The 24920-nt window shown below is 35.7% G+C and overlaps 1 protein-coding gene across 8 annotated transcripts in view; it reads right to left on the bottom strand.

The window, feature by feature from the left end:
* Positions 1-24920, bottom strand: part of USP9X (ubiquitin specific peptidase 9 X-linked) — a 120062-nt gene that overhangs the window by 70935 nt on the left and 24207 nt on the right. For all 8 annotated transcript variants that reach the window (XM_082378039.1, XM_082378033.1, XM_082378035.1 and 5 more), the window contains 10 exons: positions 18378-18631; positions 14155-14300; positions 11525-11604; positions 9341-9453; positions 7496-7714; positions 4790-4905; positions 4080-4331; positions 3865-4003; positions 1107-1259; positions 91-195 (listed from right to left, as the gene is read on the bottom strand). In XM_082378039.1, the coding sequence (XP_082234165.1) occupies positions 91-195; positions 1107-1259; positions 3865-4003; positions 4080-4331; positions 4790-4905; positions 7496-7714; positions 9341-9453; positions 11525-11604; positions 14155-14300; positions 18378-18473 (1419 nt within the window). In that variant the 5' untranslated portion in view covers positions 18474-18631. The remainder of the gene's footprint in view (positions 1-90; positions 196-1106; positions 1260-3864; positions 4004-4079; positions 4332-4789; positions 4906-7495; positions 7715-9340; positions 9454-11524; positions 11605-14154; positions 14301-18377; positions 18632-24920) is intronic.

The raw sequence follows: 24920 nt of genomic DNA, 5'->3' as shown, positions 1-24920 counted from the left end.
CATTTAAGTACTTATTGGGTAAGAACCATTCATAGATTTAATGAATTAATTCTATTAAAAATGAAACTGTACTACTATGTTAACTATTACCTTAAAGCAATCAAAAAGATGATCAAGTTGCTCAGGAGAAAAATCCCATGCCAACTTTGCCAGTAGATCATGTACATTCTTCACAATGGCTTCATGCTTCCCCGCCTATTGAAAAACCGAAGAAAATCAGAGCATACTAAAATTTGAACAGCAATAAGTAGCATACACTGTCTGTGGAAAACTATTAATTAACAAAGTATTCCCATCTCTGACTAACTGTGTAACCTAAGAAAATTCCTAACATTTTACATGTTTTAGAACTGCCATCTAAAACCTGACAACTCAATTTCTTGACATACATGGTTAATATAGACTTTGGGAATTCATGTGAACTTTTATTACAGTTTATTGAATTTAACATGCCAGTTCTAACATTGCAAATAGGAGAATAAGGCCCACCAGTGGTGTTGTTTCAAAACTGGAACCTTAAGCAGTCAAAGGCAAAACTGAATGCTTTCTTGGTTTCTACAGACTCAATAAACAAAGCTTTGTAATCTAGAACTCATCAATACTTCCCAAGTGATCCATGAATAGAAACTTGTCATTAGGATAATCAAAGGAATCACATAGTTTCTATCTCTGAGAGCAAAGGTTACTTATCCTTCTAAAAGCTATTAATCCTTCGGATTATTACAGGTTTTTGTAAATAATCTAGTGATTTAACTTTCCTGACATTGTTCTTTGTTTTAAGTATATGAAGAAACCAATTATGGATGTCTTATACTCTTTCAATAGACATTTCTTATTATTTTACTGTTTGCCTCTTATTTAAAACCTACAAATTGCCAACCTTTACCAAATACATACAGTAGACGTTGGAATATTTTTATTTTAAAAATATTACTGGCCATCTCAAAAGGATTCTTGACAGGACTTCTGTAAACAATAAGCATTTACTTATACTGAAAGTCAAACAGTGTAAGTCTTCATCCCATTTAACTACAACTACTACCATTTCTTTAGTTTTTAGTACATTTCTTTTACAAACCAAAGAGCCACCATCTTAAATTCCTTACCTGCGCTGCCCAGATATTATCAAGATCTTGTAAGGTCAGGGCCTTTTCTTTGATGACAAAACGAAGAATCTTCTCTAGCTTTTCTACATACTGTGGTTGATGAAGACTATCTCGCAAGACTATGGATAAAATATTGTTCTGCTGTATCCACTCCTAAATAGAATTCAAACACTTGTTTCAAAGCTTCTAAAAATATATACATAAAGTATTGTTCACACTTTTAGCTTCCAGGGTTTATTTTCTTTCTTTCTTTCTTTTTTTTTAGTTGCAGCATGCATGTGGGATTTAGTTCCCCAACCAGGGATCGAATCAGGGCCCCCTGAATTGGGAGCACAGTCTTGCCCACTGAACCACCAGGGAAGTCCCTTGTTCACGCTTTTAAACATTAGGAGGAATTTAAAAACTCAAAATATAATGCACTAATGTAACATGGTTATGTGTTCTTTTGATACAGAATTATGAAAAATCCCAATAATTTCATGGAACTTAATTTTGCACATACAGAAATGTTTCCATAATTAGAAACAGTGAAATCATTAAAAAGATTTTACTCCAGCATTTACTCAGAAAATTATTATTTAAATGTAGCAATTGGGCTTCCCTGGTGGCGCAGTGGTTAAGAATCCGCCTGCCAATGCAGGGGACACGGGTTCGCGCCCTGGTCTGGGAAGATCCCACATACCACTGAGCAACTAAGCCCGTGCGCCACAACTACTGAGCCTGTGCTCTAGAGCCCACGAGCCACAACTACTGAAGCCTGCTCACCTAGAGCCGGTGCTCCGCAACAAGAGAAGCCACTGCAATGAGAAGCCCACGCACCGCAACAAAGAGTAGCCCCTGCTCGCCACAACTAGAGAAAGCCTGCGCACAGCAACGAAGACCCAATGCAGCCAAAAATAAATAAATAAATAAAATTTTAAAATAAATAAATAAATAAATGTAGCGATCACCATGGTTTAGGTATGGTGGGTTATAGGACCCATTTTAGGATCTTTATATTTTTTTATACCAGTTTTGATTTGGGTGAAAAGGTACTTTTTTTTTTACTTTTATTTATTAACCAATTACACTATTATTGCTTATCCATTAGCTTTTTAATCTTCTAAACAACCCTAATGAGGGCTGTATTACCCTATTACAGAAAAGTAAACAGGCTCAGAAGTGTTGGAACCAGAATCTGAATCAAGGCTGAAAGCTTCCCAAGTCTGTGTTTCTCTAACACTATGCTATATTGCTTGACAGGTATTTATTTAATATTTAAATCAACAAAAGAAAACTAACTCATGATACAATACAAAGGTAACAGACCACACTGTATGATTTTACACTATTCAATTTAATGAGAATAAAAAGTATTTAGCCCCAAAATGTGCTAGAGAAAAGAAGTACACTTCTCAGCTGGTAAAGGTCCTTTTTTACTTCTAATCTATTACAGACAGGTATTTTTGTAGAATACAATTAAAATGTGGCAATATCAAATTGCTACAGAAGTTTCTAAACACTCAATGCCATCTGCCATATTCATCTAGCCTTGGCAACAGCTCAAGGACCAGAACCAGACCTCAGACCACACTGAGTAGCTCTGTGCTCGACTTTCCACAAGGTGAACAGACAAACCAGATACACAAAACTAGATGACTACCACCTGACCCCTAACACAGGGCCAATGTGTCTAGGCATCCTCCACATACCTTTTATCACATTCTAATCACTGTTTTCCCTATTAAACTGAGGCCTCCTTGAGGTCAAGGACAGTTCTTTTACAGATGTCTCCTCAGTACTGTCAGACAGTATGCGCTAAAGTTATTCAACCAATATTTAAGTAGCATTCTTATTCATTTTTTTAAAAAATGGATTCACTTATGTCAAGGGTTTTTTGTTTTTTTTAAAAAAGATTTATTTATTGATTGATTGACTGACTGACTGCTATGTTGGGTCTTCGTTTCTGTGCTAGGGCTTTCTCTAGCTGCGGCAAGTGGGGGCCACTCTTCATCGCAGTGCGCGGGCCTCTCACTATCGTGGCCTCTCTTGTTGCAGAGCACAGGCTCCAGACGCGCAGGCTCAGTAGTTGTGGCTCACGGGCCTAGTTGCTCCACGGCATGTGGGATCTTCCCAGACCAGGGCTCGAACCCATGTCCCCTGCATTAGCAGGCAGATTCTCAACCACTGCACCACCAGGGAAGCCCTCTTATTCATTTTTAAACTATAATATATGCAAATTACCTAGGGTAAATAAAGTTTCCTAAACTTTCAACATCAAAATGATGTAAATATAAGTGCTTAAGCGAAGTCCTTACAATGATAACAAAACATTAACTCATGTGTATCTTATTCTAATAATTATATTTCCTATTTTAAAATCTTTAAGTGGAATTCGTCAAATGAATAGGCCACTTCATTCAATAGCTACCAGATACTACCCAATCTATTCCCCAAATCACCTTTATTTACTCAATTTCAACCCCCACCTGACAAGCTAATAATTACTTCAGAACACCTACATTCAGCAGTAAGCTTATCAAAGATGTGCTAAGCTATCCATTATCATCAAACAATTATATATCACCAAATATACCAAATAATAAACCATGTTATCACAAAAAGTTCTCAGGATTAACAGAGTTGTAAATCAATCCAAACACCTCCCAATTTCAAAGTTTTCTTTAAAATGTTAATATTACTAACTTTAAAAGTAGAGCTATTCTGATTTTTGCCTTAGATAGATTATTATTCATGAAAGTAGAATCAAAGGACTTACTGCCATTCGTTCAGCTGTGAGCCATTCTTCCTCCTCAGGATTACCATGCCGATGAGTGTAGTACGATACACTAGATATCACCTTATTAACTTCATTAAGTGCATTCATCTTTCCATTAAAAGAAGAAATTTGCAATAATCTGTAAGAGAAATTCAGTGCTAAATACGATTCTAAACATTCACATAAGTAATTATTTCAAGAGGTAAATATCTTACCTAAGTATCATTTTTAACCTAAATATTTCTAAATTTTTTACAGTTTCTTCTTGTCCTGGAACCCTTGAAGCTAAATTTTTCAAGGATTTAATAATCATTGAAAGAGCATCATTTTTGGCTTCATTCTTTGCTTCTTTTTTCAGTTCTTCATCAGTTAAGTTTTCTAAAAACTGTGGAACCATTTCTATTACTGGAAGGAAGTACTTTTTCACCGTATGAAGAGTGAGAAACTCATAGCATTGTCCAAATGGTCTGAAACAAGAAAGACAAAAATCTCTTTTAATATTCAATTTCTTACAATTCAACTAGGACTGAATTCAGACTGTACCTATTACTTTAAAACAATCCGGGGACTTCCCTGGTGGTCCAGTGGTTAAGACTCCGCACTCCCAATGCAGGGAGTGCGGGTTCAATGCCTGATTGGGGAACTAGATCCTGCATGCTGCAACTAAGAGCCTGCATGCTGCAACCAAAGATCCCGCGTGCCGCAACAAAGACCCGGCACAGCCAAATAAATATTTTTAAAATATTAATAAAAAATAAAAAATAAAAATAAAATAAACCAGAGTAATTTCCGTTAAAAAAAATAAAAAATGCAAGTTACCAGCTAAAGAGAAGAAACCACATTTGAAAAAAGAAACAATTTTTATCAAGCAATTAAGTAGCAATTTCTATAATGCACTGAAGATTAATTTTAAAACATAACTTACTTAATAAGGGCTGCAATTATTTGAACATTTAATGCTGATCCATTAATAAAACGATCATGCAAAATCTGAAACCCATTTAAAGTGCCGAATTTGTTGAGAAGATCCACGAGCCAACCCTGCAACAATACAGTTAATAAAAAAGTTAACTTCCTGCTTTTGGGGGGAGGGAAATGCTATCTGAAGTAATTTCTTGATTGAAACATACTAGAAACAGGAAATTCAATAAAAGAAAATTATTATGTAAAACCATCTTTGAAAAAAGACACGAAATATTGCATATTGTTCACAGTAATCCTGTCTGTGAGAAAAGCATAAGTAGTAGTATAGATCACTAGGGCACAGCTGTTTGTTTGTAACGATATAGCTGGTGAACAGGAATTAGAAGCCACGCTTCTATCTCAGAGATCCCACCATATGAGAATACCTTATTATCTGAAGGTCTACTTTAAAAAATTTAAGGGGGTAAAAAGACTCTAAAAAAAAAAGGTATTTGGTAACCTAAGATATTGTTTGAATTTATTTTTTGTTGTAGTTGTGAATAACTACAAACACCCTGGAAATACAATAATCTTAAAGCCAAAGAGTGACCTATCCATTAAAAACTAATCCCTGGTATTCTATTTTTTGTTCCTAACTAGAACATGCTGGTTGATACTTTGTGCTGACTCATGTGAATACACCCAGTTCTCATCTTAGACGTACCACAATACAATAGTAAGAATTATCTTTCAACCTCTTCTCTAAGGGATAGCAAGTAACTCACAAGTACAGTGCAGCTGGGATAGGCAAATTAAAAAGGAATCAAAAGCTTATATAGATAAAAGAATCAAATGTATCTAAAAAGTCATGTACTTAAGACAACCTTTAATTCCTTGCCTTCTTCTAAAAGGCCACATTTTGGAAGTCACTGAAGGAAGAAAAACAAGAGGGTGACAAAGGGGCACTTTCTCTACTTAAGTCTTAAGCAAAAGTAGTTTCTACAGCTATTCAAAAAAAAAAACAAAAAGCAGTGTTCAGGACAACAGGAAAACACTAAGTAAAAGGTAACTGCTTTAAAGAGACACTATGGTAGTTCTGATATGATTTTTATGAGACTCTAAATCAACTAAATTCTCAAATAAATCAACTACCGTATTTCTATGTAAGTTCATTATAATGTTTTCCTTTTTATTTGGTCTTAAAAGGCTAAATCAAAACAATTAAAACTCTGATTCTTACAAAGAAATCTGTTGAGATAAAGTCAGATACAAAAGAATTTATGTCAATTTAATTTTCATAAGGTATTTTAAATAGACAAAACTAAACTACCGGGATTATGGACATGTGCTTGAGTCCAGCTATAAAGAAAAGCAAGGAAATGATTTTATTAGTCAGGACATTACTTAAAGTTAGGAAGGCCGGAGGGGGCAATGATTGGGAGGGAGTGTGGAAGGGGGCCTCCGGGGAGTGACAATGTACTATTTCTTGACCATTTCTTGACCTGAGTGGGTTACATGGATGCTCATTTTGCAATAAATCATTAAGCTATTTAAAAAGAAATTAAAAATCTGAGCATTTAATTCACCAGCTCCCTTTTGGCATTCAGCAATTCTAAGAAAGTACATACTTATTATGTAATGTATTTTTATTTCTCCAGTAACTGGAATGAGACAACTAGGCTGATAAACTCAACAGTTATGTATATATAACAGTATATATATGTGCACAAAGAAAGTCTAAAGCTAATCTCATGTTTTCAGCTGCAATGTACACTTACGCAATTAGGAATACTCAAAAATTAGTAATACTCAAGAAAAGCTAGGCTTCAAAGAAAGATATATAAAAATGTCTTCAACCAGAAGCCATCCTAAATCAACTTGTTCCCATCGAGACTCTTACAGATTACTATTGACCTATAGAGAAAAAAATTAAGTAAAATTTTTAAAAAAATACAGGTATATTTTAGAGATTGCCATTATTTAAATATTAATTTGATTTACTCAAACAAAAAAAGTCTGAAGTGGCAAGAACAGGAACCTTGGGAAATACCAGAAACTCTCAGCTCTAAGTTCAATAACTTTTGATGATTTCCACTTTTAACAGAATAAACCAAACAATATATATATATATATTCAAATTTTCCTGTTTTTTTAAAAAAAATAAGGTCATCAATATTTAAAAAGTCTTCCTAAATTCTAAAATTTAAAAATTATATATGGTTAATTATTTAATATTTATTAAAAGAAGTACAGCTTAGGGATACATTTTTTAATGTACATTCTGTTTATGCTGGCATAGAAAATTTACATTGGAGAACTTTTACGTTTATGTATGCTATATATATTTCATGGATATTTGTAAGTTTTGCTATTTTGCTTTCATTTGTAATTTCTATAGTTTTATGACACATTAGCCAGGCCTTGGTCAAAGACGTAATCTCCTACTCTACTCTTATTTAAAAGGAAAAATATGCTCTGTTTTATACCAACCCAAATTATGACTATTTCCCAAGAGGCTGGGCAGAAGACAATGGGGACTAACTACATGGAGAAAGCCAAAAATATTTTTAAATTAAAAAAAAAAAAATTACAAAATAATGCAAAATCCCTTTAAGAGCAATGTCAAATTACCCTCCTCCATGTTAACAGTAGGTTCAGATCATTTAAAGTTCTATAGCAGAGCAAAACAACTGTAATATTTAACTTTGAAAATAACAAACCAACACACTTTTGGTGATCGAGGGTCTGGAGAACGAGCAAAGAGTTCATCTTCAGGCAACTGAACATTTGAGGAAACGGATTCACATGGACGTGTACCATTGTAGATATGGAATTTGCAATGAGGATTTAAGGCCATGGAGAGAAGTTCTAGAAGTGGAAACCAGTCTTGGGACAACTTGGCCACACATAGCTCCACCAGGCGATGAGTATTGTTGATAATACACCTCTGTTATATAAAGAATAATTAATGAGATCAAACCATTCCGAACAGAAATATCTTCCGATCTTGATTAATTATATCTTAATAATGACCTCTCAACTGTGCTATACCGATCATTTGAGTTATGTTTAATTTTACTAATATTGGGATCAAATTGATGTATCAAAAAAGAAATTAGCATTTACTTTATAATTTATATAGTACCTACTTTCAAAGGCTATTTGCAATGACTTACAAAATGAAGTAGGCACTGCTCCATGTCCCCAGACAAGATGCAAATTACCACTGCTTTCTCTATGCAATTTTCCGACTAGAGGCAACAATTCTAAAATCTAAACAATGTATCATCAAATATCCCAGACGGAGTAGGTTTGCTATCTACGCCTCAATACAAAAGTCTGGGGCTTCCCTGGTGGCGCAGTGGTTGAGAATCTGCCTGCCAATGCAGGGGGACACGGGTTCGAGCCCTGGTCTGGGAAGATCCCACATGCCGCGGAGCAGCTAGGCCCGTGAGCCACAACTACTGAGCCTGCGCGTCTGGAGCCTGTGCTCCGCAACAAGAGAGGCCACGACAGTGAGAGGCCCGCGCACCGCGGTTAGGCGTGGCCCCCGCTTGCCACAACTAGAGAAAGCCCTCGCACAGAAACGAAGACCCAACACAGCTAAAAATAAATAAATAATAAAAATAAAGGAATTTCTTTAAAAAAAAAAAAGTCTGATACCACTCCCAAAGTTTCCATTCTATACTTAAAAACTTACATGTTGAATTAGAAGATGTTGGTATTTTTATGCTATGGTTATATTTGAGAAATAGTTCACAGGGCATAAAAATATGCCCTGCTTCACAATTTATAACCATATTTCCATAATATAAACAAGAACAGAGACCTGGAGTAATTATGGTACTTCAATCTAAAAATGCACATTTCTTTTCACTTTTTAAGATCTCTGGAATCTGACTGTATCACATAATCAATGCATAGTGGTGCATTTACCTAGACTGAAGGTATTTGTAGAGATTTGTCTTGGTTTCTGCCAGTCATCTGGGGACACCACCAACCTGAGACCACTTTAAGTTCCCCATTTGATATTTTTTGTACCACAACTCTGATTTGAATTCAGCCTTCAAAACGGTTTGAATACTGGCTTGTGGTTTAAGTTTTTAAGAGATTTTTTTCCCCCTCTACCAGGTGCCAAAGTTGAAATGTGCAGGTTTCTTTGGTGTTTCTTTCTGTATGTTAAGTTTATTTCTCTGCATTGACCCTTTGTGTCTCAGATAATAGATTCCCCATCTTGGGTGTTTTCCTTCCTCAGTGGTACATAAAGTAAGTGAGTGGTGCATTTCACAACTGTCATATTTTCAGTGAAATATGGTCACTTGTCAAAAGTCACAAGGCACTTGAGAACCAAGGAGACAGATTAAACCAATGTTTTCTAACTCTAAATCTCACACTCATTCTAAATGATCATGCTTCTTTCAACAGAAATCATAACTCATAAAAAGTATTTTTAAAGTTTCTCATTTTAAAATCCTTTAATTAATGGATCAAATATATAACCAAATATACTATATAAGAAAACACACTCATCACTATATAAATCTGATTTTTTAAATTCAAATGAAAGACTCACATGAATTTCAAACTTCCAGCCACTCACTGCCTCGTCTGTAAGGATTTTAGTGAAAGATATTGTTAGCCCATCTCGGAAAAATCGCTGACATGCTTCACTTTTAACATCAAGGCCTAAGAAAAGGAGAGAAAAATTAATGTAAACAAAATATTTCTCTGGTTGTCTTACAATGTCCAATTATATGATAAAAAGTAATAACTGTAAAATACAGCTAACAAATGCCGACTAGCTTTGGAAAAAAACTCACAGCATTATGTATAAGAGGTCAAAAAGGTAACAATCATTCAGAAACAAAAATAATCTTCAATGAATTTCAAAAATACTTAACTGTATAAAAGTACATTAATACAAGTAATATCAAGATGAATCGAAACTATTTCAAATTATGACACTGGACCGACCTTAAATACAAAATGGTTATGAGTACCATGTGATAGAGGATTTAAATATACTTCACAGTATTTTACTCTCTGACAACAAATCTTAAAATTTTTAAAATGACGTTTCTCGGGGACTTCCCTGGTGGCGCAGTGGTTAAGAATCTGCCTGCCAATGCAAGAGACATGGGTACAAGCCCTGGTCCGGGAAGTTCCCACATGCCACGGAGCAAGTAATCCCGTGCACCACAACTACTGAGCCCATGTGCCACAACTACTGAAGCTCGCACGCCTAGAGCCCGTGCTCCACAACAAGAGAAGCCACCGCAACGAGAAGCCTGCGCACCGCAATGAAGAGTAGCCCCCGCTCACAACTAGAGAAAGCCCGTGCGCAGCAATGAAGACCCAACGCAGACAAAAATAAATAAAATTAATAAAAATTTTTTAAAAAATGACATTTCTCAACTATTTTTAAAATCTCATTTTGGTTGTACATTATCCATTTGACATCAAATACTATTCTACTATTCTCCAGAAGAGTTTAATCGATTAAAGATAAATTATCATCTTCCGTATTAGTCTCTTCCACTGGCTCAACATCTACGCTTCTTTATATCTTTCTTTTAATTTCACCGGATTTCAGAAAGGCAGCAGAGCTACGTGCCCCCAGACACACAAAATAATCTTTAACTCTTGATGACAAAATGAAAAGCCATTCAATTTGAACGTAAGAGTATTATACGATTTTGGATGTACAAAAGACATGACATTTAAGCCCAGTACTGTAGTTTAAAAAATCTGAACCTTGTCTAAAATTAAAATAAACCATGGTCCCAAAGAAATATGGGGAGGAGGAGGGGATTGCATGTCCAATGAATGTCAATGATATTAAATGAAATACCACTGTGTGTTTTTACCTATTACTGTACAGTCAGGACCTAAAACATGTCTAGGACAGAAGTCTTCAAAAATTTGCTGAACTGATGAGTAAATGTGTAAATGAACAAAAGAAATTTGAGTGGTGAAAACAATGGTAATCTGATAATGCATTTTCATAGCTCATTAGATTGGTTTTCTAAGATTAATAAGGTGTAAAGACACGTTCCTTAAATGAAGGAGGGTAATTACTCTAAGAGAAAGGAAATTTTACCCTTGCCGTGGAATGAGACAGACTTAAGCAAGGTACTAAAGACAATAATTTTTACAACATTTAATTTCAATTGTGATAATTCCTATTGATAATTAGAACACATCCATGGCTACCCTATTTCAGAAATTGAAATGTTACTGCTGTTTATTTTAATCTCCAATGCCTTAAAGATGAGTAGATATTACAATAGTAGCCCTTTACTAAGAGAATTCAATTGTACCTAAAGAAAACTAGTCACTGAAAAAAATAATGATTAATTCCAAAATTAAGCTTTTACTTCTAGACAAGAATAACAGCATGACTCCTTTTTATTGGGTTATTTTTTTTAAAAAACACAGGACCTCATCTTTCGGTCTTTTTTTCTTTTAGAGAAAATCCAAACCTTTTCTGTGTATTAAAGAATAATCAACACATAAGCTAGACAGTTTAAATATGAATATATACAAATTTTATGTATAACTTCAGAGAGTTCACAAACATCCTTGAAGGCTGTCCAAAGGATATGAACCCTTGCTCTAGGGACAAATCATAAGCCATAGCAAGAAAACTTAGCTAAATGTTCTAGTCTAGGAATACACAGAAAAAGTCTTCAGGCATGAAGTGAAACTATTAGCTAGTAGCATACATTATGGAAAGCATAAGACCATTTAAACTTACCTTTTTTACTAAGATCAATAGCAGCTTCTAAAAGCACTTCTAATTCCCCTTTCGGCAAAACTGGAACCACCCATCGAGGCCTAAGGGTTTTAATAATATAAAAAGATGTTTATTGGTTGAACACTGAAAGAGGCACTATAAATGAGTTACTAATTACAACTACTCAGCTCACCATGAAAATATTAAAATGAAACTAAAATATTAAAACCACAAGGTTGGCAGAACATCTGCTTTGTGGGACTAAGCATCATCTGTTGTCTCTACAAACAAAAATTTTTTAAGGAACTGTCAAACAAAAGATATAGCAATGAGAGAAGGGGGAAAATAAAATTATTTTAATAACACAGAATATAAAACTACTATAATAATCAAGTATCACTAGAATATAAAACTACTATAATAATCAAGTATCACGTAAATGGATACCTATTTGTTAGAGTTCATAGGAAAGTGCTCTTTCAGGCTTCAGGTTAAAGGAGACATGATGAACCTCTTAGTTGTCACCACTTCCTCACAAAGAAGAAAATATCTAGGTGGCAAATGACTAATTTCTGCCTCATCAACTTTTTCCTGAAGGTTAAGTTAGACGCAGGTCTCCAAGTCTTTATGCCTCCACAGGCACCCTCCTCCCTCAAACAACGATGCAGCAGACACCCAGTTGGTGCTTTCTCTGCTCCCAGTGCCAGCGGCCCAACCATATGGGAGTCCATCCTCTTCCTACCCCTTCATCCCTCACTACCACCCAACTTACCCAGTGCTCCAAAAACCCCCATTTTGATAAAAAGTGCTCCATGACCACATAATCTATTAGAAACAAATGTATACCACCCTTTCTCATTATTTTTATTTACATAAAAAAAATCACTTGTGTTTCTCTCCCCCTGCAGATTTGCTAACATGCAACTTTGCCCTTGAGTGAGCATAAGAAGTACACTTTATCGTCAGCAACCACCAGACAAAAATTGAAAAGCAGCAGTACAACTTTTTGCTATCATAACTCTGCTACAGAGAATGGGCAGGGACATTACAACTTTATACAACTGTTTGTTTGTTTGACTAATTCATTATATACCATTACTATAGGCATCTGCCAGAAGAATGACATTTAATGTGTTCTTTCAAATATACCTCTAAAAACAATGAGTTAAATGTATATTTATTAATAGGAAAAATATTTAAAATAAATGAAGTGAGGAAAACATTTTATAAAATGATATTATAGTAAGAATTCCATATTTGTACAGAAAGCAGCACATATGATAATAAACACAAAGACAACCTGGAAGAATGTACACCTTATTGTTAGTAGTAACTTTTGGTTGGGAGGTGTGTATCTACGGAGGAAATTACAAAGAACATTATTGACATAATATATTTCTATGTTTAACAAGATGTACTTACGTTATATTACTTATGTAATCAGAATGTTTTTTTAAAAACGCAAAGGGTTTCTATTTCCCCTGACATTATATATGTAATGGTGTTAACTGATTTTTAAAAAGTAAACTTACTGGGGCTTCCCTGGTGGTGCAGTGGTTGGGAATCTGCCTGCCAATGCAGGGGACACGGGTTCGAGCCCTGGTCTGGGAAGATCCCACATGCCGCGGAGCAGCTAGGCCCGTGAGCCACAACTACTGAGCCTGCGCGTCTGGAGCCTGTGCTCCGCAACAAGAGAGGCCGCGATAATGAGAGGCCCGCGCACCGCGATGAAGAGTGGCCCCCACTTGCCGCAACTAGAGAAAGCCCTCGCACAGAAACGAAGACCCGACACAGCCATAAATAAATAAATACATAAATAAATAAATAAATAAACAAACCCAAAGTTAAAAAAAAAAAAAAGAAACTTACTAAGGCAAGTAAGTGCCTGTAAGTGTATTTTCCTTACTCTTCTTTTGGGGGGTTGGAGGGATGTGTCACACCTCCCTAGGACTCACTTGTTGAGCTCACAGCCTGGTGAAGACCACAGACATGCAGGATGGTTCCCTGAAACGTTCTTCCCATATCTTCTTTAAATCTTTTCCTTCCCATACATACAAGCTTAAGCTTTCACTCTCTCAAGAGTCTTACTCCAAATAATCAAAGCGTGGGGCGGGGAGGTGGGTGTGGGTGAATGTTTGTGCTATGAGTATGAAAATGTATACTCTGAACCACTCCCCTGAGATGAAGATCAGGAGAAACAAATAGCTGAGATGGTTAAATGTCTCAAACTAATCAAGGGTTCACAAGGGGGCAGGATCTGAGGATCTCAATCTTCTTATGACCTGGTTTACCTCAGGGCCATGCAAGAAGTATTAAAGTCATCCAGTAACCCACATGCCAATAAGAAAAAAAAAAACGGGAAATCACACATACGGTTCTACTTCAGTAACACACCAGCTAGGGTGATCATCAGTAATCTGAACACTTTATTGACACTGTTACTTCCTTTCATTTTTTAAATCCATTAAGAACCATGGGTTGCAAAGTACATGGCAATGACTAAGATGTTAAGGCTATTTAAGGAGGCAGTAATGGTTACTGGGATATTCCTATCCACTCTTTCTCTTTTCTTAGTACTAATCACTGTGCTGAAATACTTTTGTTTTTCCTCTGTATGACACACATTAAAAAGCAAAACAAAATCAACTCACCTATTGATCATGTCATCCAACTTTGCCAGGTCAGTATGTGGAAATGCAGGTTCCTCATCTTCAAGCTGTGGTGGGGCATCAACTTGACCTTGTTCATCTGGGGGAGTTGCCGGGGAATTTTCATTGGAAGAATCAGGTGATGAAGTCTTAATTAAATTCAAACACCAACACAGATTAGGGGGAAATAATGTAAACTTTTAAAGAAGATATGATCATTGTAAGTTTATGATGTTTCAGGCAGTCTCTGTGCTACTATGCTTTAAAATAATTTCATTTAATCCTCAACAGCCTAAGGAAGTATTCTTCTGCCACTTAACAGATGAAAAAAACAAACTCAGACAATAAGTAATTAGCCCTAGGTCACACAGCTCCAATTCTGTGGTCAGGATCTGAATCCAGGTCTAATTCTAAAGTTTGAGTTCTTATCCACAATGTATGCTGCTTCTCCGCCTACATTTCCCATTATATGAGCCCTTCATGATAGAAATTATCATACACATTTTGCAGATTAAAAAGTTTCTGACATAACATTTATTTTTCATTTTGAAGAGAAAAAATAAATTTTATTCCACAATTCCCCTAGTCTCCAACTATTATCCAAACAATTAAAACTTCATTGTGGTTTCTAAATAAGTCACATCATTTTCAACTAATAAGGCTAATTTTATTCTTTCATTCTTCATTCTTAGTGCTTCTTTTTCTTTCCCCCCATATTTTAGCTGTGTACAATATTTCCACAATTAAGTGAATGAACTTTTATGACCCTTAATAATTTTGAAAGCAGATGGTATTTTTCTCTTTCAAATTGAGACTAATCTAAATTTTAAGCTGACTTTTACTCGTATATTCTTGAATTTTCTACCTACTGTAGGTTGACGGCCCTTTTAGAGAAGAAGGCCCCTTTCCCTATCATTTTAGCATTTATTGAACAGATGCATAAATAAGTACTTGTATTGAAGACAGGTGGGTATACCACCATTAATATATTCTACTTACAAAGTTTATGTATGAACTCATAGAGCCAATTTTCAAGTAAACAGCAAACTTTTACTTAAGATGGCGAACACTACGCAGGTGCTATAGGGCTAGTTTCAAGGCAAAAATCTACAGAACAGAATTCAAGTTTTAGAAGCCCAACAGAAATATTTGCATCTCAAGTATGTAACTTAGGAAGTCTGCTTCATTACTTTTTAAAAAGGCCCATTTCCCCTAGTATATATGTATTATATACATGCTCACAGAAATCCTAGACAAAAATAACAATTAAGATACCTGCAATACCACACCAACAGATAAGCACCAATGACATTTTCAATTATTTCCTTGCAATTTTTCTTCTATGTGACCCCCCCAAATCCTGTCTATATATATGTATAAATTTTCAATAAAATTGGGATTATACTTGCTTAAGTCTGTGTCCTTTTCCATTCAACATTTGAGTATTTTCCCACATCATAAACAATCTTTTTTAAAGAGCTGATTAATGGCCACATAGTATTAAATTAATTAAACAAAATTAAGGGACATTTAGCATTCTGCAATTTTTATTGCTAACATAAAACAAAACTATACTGAATCTTTTATATATAAATCTTTGTGTTGAACTTCAATTTTTCCTTAGGACAGAACGCTGGAAATATAATTACTACAACAACAGTATAAATTATTTCTTTTAGGGCTACTGACATATATTTTACTAAATTCCATTCCAGAAAGTCTGCACCCTCCCATGAACATCTCCCAAGAGTGTTCATCCCATAGGGCCTTTGCCAAGGCTGTTTCATTTATCACTGAGCTTTATTATATATACTAGAGCCTAAAATTCTCTCCTATGGGAACACCCTTTTAAAAACTATTATAGATTAAGTGAAAAATCTGATTGGTTTTAGAAATTCCCTTTATGCCAATATGAAAAAAGCATTTTCAAAGTAAGCCGTAAGCTGGGTAGTGATTAATGAATGCTATGGTTGCTTCCTCTTGGTCCAGTAAGTGTCAAATCTTCTTCTGAAATAACTAAAATCCTAACATTAAAAAGTAAAGAATAAGAAAGTGAAAGAGGGATTCTACAGATAGTTAAGAATGCAATTTGTGGGAATTCCCTGGCGGTCCAGTGGTTAGGACTCCGTGCTCTCACTGAGGGCCCGGGTTCAATCCCTGGTTGGGGAACTAAGTTCCCACAAGCCGAGTGGTGCGGCCCAAAAAAAAAAAAAAAAAAAAATTTGTTTGTTCCTTTGTTTGTTTTAATTATCATTCATCCTCAAAAATGTAAAGAGCTATTTAAAGGAAGAGGACATAATGCAGATACATAATATTAAGCTGAGTATCACAAACCCAAGAGCTCTTAGAATTATCAAGTACACCTTAAAATAAAAGTAAGGTTAGAGATTTAATTTCTGTCTAAAGCCATGCAAACCACAAACACTGCAGAAGAAGTTAAAAGTCCATGCACGATGCAGGTATGAAACAGAAAAGAGAGAGCAAAAGATACTGGAACTCAAACTACAAGCTCCTGGTTTAAAAATGTAAATCTCTGGCATCCAACATAAACTTTAGACTATGTTTAAAGAAACATGAGTACTGGCTAACAAATTTATGACACAGGAAAGACTTAACGACTCTGTCCAAGACTTGTGACCATATACTTAAGTATTACATGTCCTAAAAGTGGGAACTGGAGAGGAAAAAGGAATAAAGTTGACATTTATTTGGAAAAAAAACATTAAAAACTGACTTGCTCACTTCTCTAAAATGGCAGAGGGAGAGGATGAAAGGGGGGAAGGGGGGAGGGAGGGAAAGTGCACCAGCGCACGCGCACACACACACACATGCAGCTATTTCCTATCATACCTGTAATAGAGAGAATACGTAATCTATAATAGCTGGACAATAAGAACTTAATCACAAATGACAAATGTTAAGTACTCTACAATAACAGTACTTTTGCCTAAAAACTTATCCATACAGAATTCTACACAAACATGTACCAACTGTAAGCAGCAAGTCTGTGATTCACATGCATGCACCTCAGCTACAAATTCACCTCTAAGTACTGTTTGAGCTGCATATCACAAGTTTTAATGTTTGTCTTATTCAGTTTAATATGTCCCAGTATAAAACTGCATACAATAGAAGGCTGAAAATTAATTATCTAAACTTACATTTCAAGAAATGAGAAAAAGAGCAGCAATCCAAACCCAAAAGAAGTAAAGGGAACAAGAAATAAGAGTTAAAAGCATGTAAGTGGGAAGGGCGGAGAGAGTTAAAGCCAAAAACTGGTTTTGGGGAAGGTTTGATGAAATTGATAAATCCTTTAGGAAAGAGTAATCAGGAGAATACAAATTAGCAGTATCAGAGATGAAAAAGGAGATGTTACCACAGACCCTAAGACATTAAAAAGAATAAAAAAGGATATTATAAAGTTTTACTCCAATAATTTGACAATCTAGATGAAGTGGACAAATTCCTTGAAAAACACATTACCAAAAGCCACCAAAAAAAAAAAAAAAAAAAAAAAATCAGAAAATTCCCCTATTTAAAAAAAAAGTTGGATCTGCAATTACAACCTTTCCACAAATAAAGCCCCAGGCCAGATGGTTTCACCAGTAAAATCTAAATAATTAATGAAGAAATAACTGAAGTCTTACACAAATTCATCCAGAGAATAGAAGAAGAAAGAATATTATGAGTTTTGAGGCCAGCATAAAAATCTAGATACCAAAATCTATTTTAAGCTCTTTGCAAACATTATTTCATTTGATCCTCTTAATGATCCTACGAAGTAGTTATACTATTGTTATCCTTATTTTATAGCTAAAAAACTGAGGCGTAAAGGTCATATAATTTACCCAAAGTCACAAAGCTAGCATGGTGCAAAGGTAAAATTTGAACACAAGCAATATGACTTGAGTCCATACTCTAACCATAGGCTACATCAAATGATTTAATGCTTTGCTCTGGAACTGACACAGGGCTTAAATACTTGATTTTAATGATTATTGATAGTATAAGACACCAGGAAATAAAAAGGAGGGGGGGGACCTGCATACCCAAGCATCACCATCTACAGCACTTGAGTTTCTTGTTACTGTGTAAGACCTATGCTTATATTTCTTAAAATAACAGTTTTATGGTTACTTCACAAATTATTCAGAACATGCTCCATTATTTAATATCCCATAATAGACACACCAATGTAGCTTTAACTAGTATCTTAAACGTCCTACCTGATTCTGTTGGAGGGGGGGCTGAGACTGTCCATCAGGAGCCTGGCCCTGGTTGTCATTCCCTCCTACAGGAGAGCCACGAGTCGTGGCTGTCATACTCGACACAGGGCAGATCTTTGCAATTTTGTCTGCTTATGTAGTTGTCTTGAAAAAAGAAATTATAGTCCACTTATAGAAGATGAAGTACCAGCATTTGTCAGTCTTAAAAAGCTCCAATTCAAGAATAAACCATCTTGCAGAGACCATTGCATAACCTACAAGTAGAAGAAAAAAGCACATTGTTTTAGACATAAAAAACATGAACTAAGGAATTGTTCAAATTTAATATTACCAGTGAATCTAGTCAGGTTATATAAATGAGAGAGAGGACAAAGCTGAAAAGCTCGTTTCATTAATACTATATTTAACTTAATAAACTGATAACAGTACATCAGCAGTTATGTCAAGAAAACATGCAAGTATAGCCTTATAATATTTCAGTTTCTTCCTGGGATTCCAAAGACATTATCAAGGTATTTACTTAGTTGTCATTTCGATTTAATTATGGAGTGGCAAAACTGTCTTCAATTTGCTAATGCCTTGAATATACACATTCCTACAATGTATTTAAGACATAAACCAAGTAATAAAATCTGATTGTTAACTGTATACTACTCCTCCAATACGACCTATTTTGTCAAATGACCTTGACTCTCCCCTTTTGGGAAGGTTTTGGCCACAGGCACTCCCAGGGCCATGACAGGGCTACAGACCCAAACTGTTTAACAATGGAATTCCTCTTTGCAGAAATCTGGCAAAGGTGTATAGAGGAATACCACCAAACCCTCAATTCTATATTCTTAGCTGTGTAGTAAAATCATCCAAAGTGCTTTTAAAAACACCGACGTCCAAACCCCTCTCCAGATTGAATAAATTACAATATTCAGGAGTTAAGCCTAGGCATCAGTACTTTTCAAAAAATCTCCCCCATGACTGATTCTAATGTACCACGAGATTGAGAACCTCAGCTGACTGATTTATAGATATTTGGTTATAAGGCAACCACACTTCCATTTAGTCCATGGTATTTACTTCAAGCTTAAATATAATCACTTAACCCAGAGATGGCATTCTAACAAGATTTTGTTTCACTTACCAAATTGGCATAATAAAAAGCTTAAGACTGATAACATTGGGTACTGGGGAGGCTAAAAACAGAAAAATCTTTAATACATAAAGTGGAAAAACAATTAAAAGATAACATGGCTGAACAGCCTCCCTTTCACTTTTGTTCTCCATTTTTATACAACCTACATACACTAACAAAGAATTTTATGTGAAGTAGACAATTTTAAAACCCAGAAAAACCCACCTATCATTTTCTTCAGCCACTTTGGGTTGGCTGGCAAACTGTTTAAATTTTTTTTTTCCTACCACTCAAAATATCAGCTAACCAATTCAACTTCATTCTCTCTACTTCAAATCTGCTCCAATCTCTTTCTTTTGATCCCACTGCTCACGATCCCCAATGAATGATGCCCCCTCAATCTTTTCCTGGAAACCTTGTTCTTAGCCTATAAATATGCTTGAATCTTTGTTACTGAAATGAAAAATCACCAACCTCTGTCCTTCCCTTTCCCCCCAAATCTTAAAACAGAATGCCTCTGCTTCTCCCTTCCCTTTCACTTCTTCCATTCTCTCTCATCATCTAGCTGTATCTAAGCTATCAAAACTGTTTTAAGCCACTGGGTCTTAACTGAGGTCTATGGATGGGTTTGAGGATTAACGCCCCTAAAATTACATGCAAAACTTTGTAAATATGTACATTTGGGGGTGGGGGAGGTCTGGTTCACAGATCATCAATGCTCTACTAATTGACAATTAACTGATAATCAGATGACTGCCCCTCGCCGTTCACCCTGTTTGCCCTCTTCTCAACGTTAGCCACAACTGGCTGCCACTACCCCCACCTCCCTTGAAGCTGAGCTTTCTTGGCTTATACAATCCTGGACTCAAATTTCCTTTCCTTTCTACTTCTTTTCAAAGGGGAGGGTAGAGAATAGTAGGTAGCAGTGATGGCAGTGACAAATACAGTTTTCGACACTGAAACAGAGGTGAAAACATCCACTAGACAATTGACTCTATAAGTCAGGAATTGAAGGTGAACTTGGGGGTCTTGAACAGAACGCTAATGTTCACAAGAGTGGGAGACGGATTCATTAGCATCATCTGGGAGCCCCCCGAATACACACTTCCTTCTGAAAGTGAGGAGGTCACAATCTTGGGGGGTGGGAAGAAATAGCATAATATATTCCCAAGTGTCGGGCAAGTTGGGGAGGGGGGACGAACCCTGAGGCACACCAAAATTAAAGTGGTGTTTTTAAAGTAAATCCTTACACTTTACATAGAATGTGGCATTTTCCTATAAATTAGAAAACCACAGCTCTAAGAAGTGACTTGACCAAAGCACAGATAGAAAGTAAGTCTAAAAAATTAATTCTATTACTTTGTCCACTAAACCAATGCTATCGCTCTTCAAAAATTATTTCCGGAAAGCAACCCAAGGATGAATGGATAAACAACATTTGGTATATACATACAATGTAATAGTATTCAGTGCTAAAAAGGAAGAAAATTCTGACTTGGATGAACCTTGAGGATGTAATGCTAAGTGAAATAAACCAGTCACAAAGGGGCAGATATTCCATGACTCCACTTATATGAGGTACCTACAGTCAGAGAAGGAAAGTAGAAGGGTGGTTACCAGGGGTTGGGAAGAGCAGGAAATGGGGAATTATTGTTTAATGGGTACAGAGTTGCAGTTTGGGAAGATGAAAAGTTCTGGAGATGGATGGTGGTGATGGTTGCACAACGTTAATGCACTTAATGCCACTGAACTATACTTAATAATGGTTAAAATTGTAAATTGGTTATATATTTTTCCCACAATAAAAAACATGCACATACACACACACACACACACACACACGGCACTAACTGCTCTCTTGCTTTGCACTCCTTTAACGTTAGATTATTTGAGTTAAAACATCTTAAAATTATATTCTCGTGTTGTTTTGTTTATGCTCAACACTGTTCCATCTACATGCATCCCAATAACTCTCCATCCACAGACAAATCAAAAATATCTGGCAAAAATCAGAGGACAAATTATTCTAGACAAAAGCATTCTGTGGATAACTAAGGGACTGTCCCTTTCAACAAAATAACATTAAGGTAAATGGAAAAGGTGGCAGTCTGAATGAAACCTCTCCCCAAACAAAATACCTTTCTCTCAGACCACAGAACTAAATCACCTTCTGCTTCTTGCACAGTATTCCATTGGCAAAGCCTCAAGATGCTTGCCATCCCTATCCCTTATATACTCTCACCTTTCTGTCTCTTGGTTTCTCAGTTTCTTCTACCTCTAAGTTCTCCATATTTCTAGATTTCCAACGCTGCTGGCCAGGTACAGCAGGTCTCAGCATAGCATACTCTGCTCTATTCTGCTGTTTTCAACAGCCATCTCTCTACCATCACATAAGAATTGAATACTTTTTCCTTAATGTGCTAGGTTGATTAAGAGCAAGACAGAGGAATGGAGCAAGTAAAAATAACTTCTGGATTCAAACATAACTCTTATTCAAAATCCCACCTCTGCCACTTACAAGCTGCCCTATCTTAAAGGCCAGTAACAACTACTCTCACTCATTTTCCAGGTCTTTAAAACTGGAACAATGCTACCCACAAAAATGCCATGAGGGGACTTCCCTGGCAGTCCAGTGGTTAAGCCTCCAAGCTCCCAATGCAGGGGGCACGGGTTCGATCCCTGGCTGGGGAATTAAGATCCCACGTGCAGCACAGTGCAGCCAAAAAAAACATCAGAAGTTAAAATGGTAAATTTTATATTATGTACATTTTACCACCCAAAAAAGGGGAGAACAGATAACAAGTGTTGGCGAGGATGTGGAGAAAGTGGGACCTTCATACACTGTTAGCAAGAACGCAAAATGGTACAGCTCCTTTGAAAAGCAGTTTGGCAATTTCTCAAAAAGTTAAACACAGAATTAACAAATGACCCAGTCATTCCACTCCTATGTACATATTCAAGAGAAATAACATACATCCACACCAAAAACATGTACACAAATGTTTACCGCAGCATTAATCATACTAGCCAAAATGTGGAAACAACCCAAATGTCCATCAACTAATGAAAGAACAAAATGTGGTGTATCAATACAAAAGAATATTTTTCAGTCATAAAAAGAAATACAGTTCTGATACATGCTACAACATGGATAAGCCTTGAAAACACCATGCTAAGTGAATTAAACCACATACAAAAGGACAAATACTGTATGGTTCCACTTACATGAATATCTAGAATAGGCAAATTCATAGACAGAAATTATAGGTTACCAGGGGCTGGGGGAAAAGGAAGATGAAGAATTATTGGAGAACGGTTACAAAATTTCTGCTTGGGGTGATGAACAAGTTTTGGAAATAGTTGTGATGGTTGTATAACATTGTGAATGTAAATAATGCCACTAAATTGTACACTTAAAATGGTTAAAGTAGCAAGTTTTGTGATATATATATATATTTCAACACAATTTTTAAAAATTATTGATAGGACAAAAACCAATGAATTGTACACTTTAAATGGATGAATTGTATGGTACGTGAATGTCTCAATAAATCTGTTAAAAGAATATTAACAAAAAACATAGTGGAAAAAATGATTAAAAGGAATTAAAATGCATTAGGAAAACATTCACTTAAGGCAAAAGAAATCAGTAAAGGAAGAAGAAAGGAACAAAAAAGCCATGAGATATAGAAAACAAAGTAAAATGGCAAATGTAAATCCACCTATATCAATAATGACATTAAACGTGAATGGCTCATAAAATCCAATCAAAACACAGAGATAGACTGGATTTAAAAAGAAAGATCCAGGGACTTCCATGGTGGTCTAGTGGGTAAGACTCTGCATTCCCAATGCAGGGGGGGCCTGGGTTCAACCCCTGGTGGGGGAACTAAATCCCGCATGCATGCCACAACTAAGAGTCCGCATGCCACAATTAAAAGAAGATCCCGCATGCTGCAACTAAAAGATCACACATGTCACAACGAAGATCCCGCGTGCCACAACTAAGACCCAGTGTAGCCAAAATAAATAAATTTTTTTTTTAAAAAAAGAAAGATCCAACCACATGCTGTCAATTGGAGACAGATCTTGGATTCAAGGATATAAACTGGTTGAAAGTAAAAGGATGGAAAAATACGCATCATGCAAAACAGCAACCATAAGAAAGCTGGAGTGGCTATATGTTTATCAGAAAAAAAAGACTGTAAGACAAAAAAATATTACTAAAGATAAAGAGGAACATTTTACAATAATAAAAGGGTCCATTCATCAAGAAAATATGACAATTATATATATGCATATATATATATATATATATATATATATATATGTGCACAACCTAACAGAGCCTCAAAACATATGAAGCAAAAAATGACAGAGGAGAGAGAAACAGACAATCCAACAATAATAGTTAAAGATTTCAGGGCCTTCCCTGGCAGTCCAGTGGTTAAGACTCTGCACTCCCACTGCAGGGGGTGCGGGTTCGATCCCTGGTTGGGGAACTAAGATCCCACATGCTGCACGGTGCGGGCCAAAAAAAAAAAAAAAAAAAAAAAAAGAGAAGACTTCAACTCCCCACTTTCAATAATGGATAGAACTAAGCAGAAGATCACCAAGTAAACAGAAAACTTTAACTATATACCAACTAGATCATACAGGCATCTATAGAACACTCTACCCAACAACAAGAATATACAGTCTTCTTGAGTACACATGAACATCCTCCAGGACTGACCATATGCTAGGCTGTAAATTAAGTCTCAATAAACTTAAGGGATTGAAAGTTAAGTATATTCTTTGAACACAGTGGAATGAAATTAGAGTTCATCCAAAGGAAATTTCACAAGCATGTGAAAATTAAATAGATTTATTTTGCCATGGTAATCGTATTTAAATCACTTACTAGCTCCTCAGTTGATTTTCCTGGTATAAAACCCTGCCATCTACAAATAATAAAAATTCTGAATTCTCCTTAAAGATAAAACTAAGGTAAGATGTTGTCACTGAAATATACCGTAACACTATTTCTCTTCTTGCTTAATATTAAAAAACTTCGGCACACAAAAAGGTTAGACTAAAATAGCTGCACAGCACTTACCTTAAGAAACAAAACAAGTCCTCACAATCACTATTTTTTAAAACTGTCCAGCCCTACAAACATATTCACCCAAAACATCAATGAAAACTTAGGAAGTGATGGAAACATCAATAGTCATAAGTACAATCTATATTTAATCTATTTCAAATCAATGATATGGAGATAGGAAGGGGAAGAGAGAAATGAGGAAAACAGTATAGAATTACAGTAGAAAAAGAACGAACCAAAAAGGAAACGAGAGAAGCAATGAGGAGTGACAAACAGTTAACATCTATTGAGCAGTCACCATGTGCCAGGTACCATTTAAAAGTTTTGATCT

The sequence above is a fragment of the Balaenoptera borealis genome (assembly GCF_965194805.1).
Source record: "Balaenoptera borealis genome assembly, chromosome: X".
Classification (NCBI taxonomy): domain Eukaryota; kingdom Metazoa; phylum Chordata; class Mammalia; order Artiodactyla; family Balaenopteridae; genus Balaenoptera; species Balaenoptera borealis.
The sequence above is the reverse complement of the archived record's forward strand: the minus strand, read 5'-3'. Positions and strand labels throughout refer to the sequence as shown.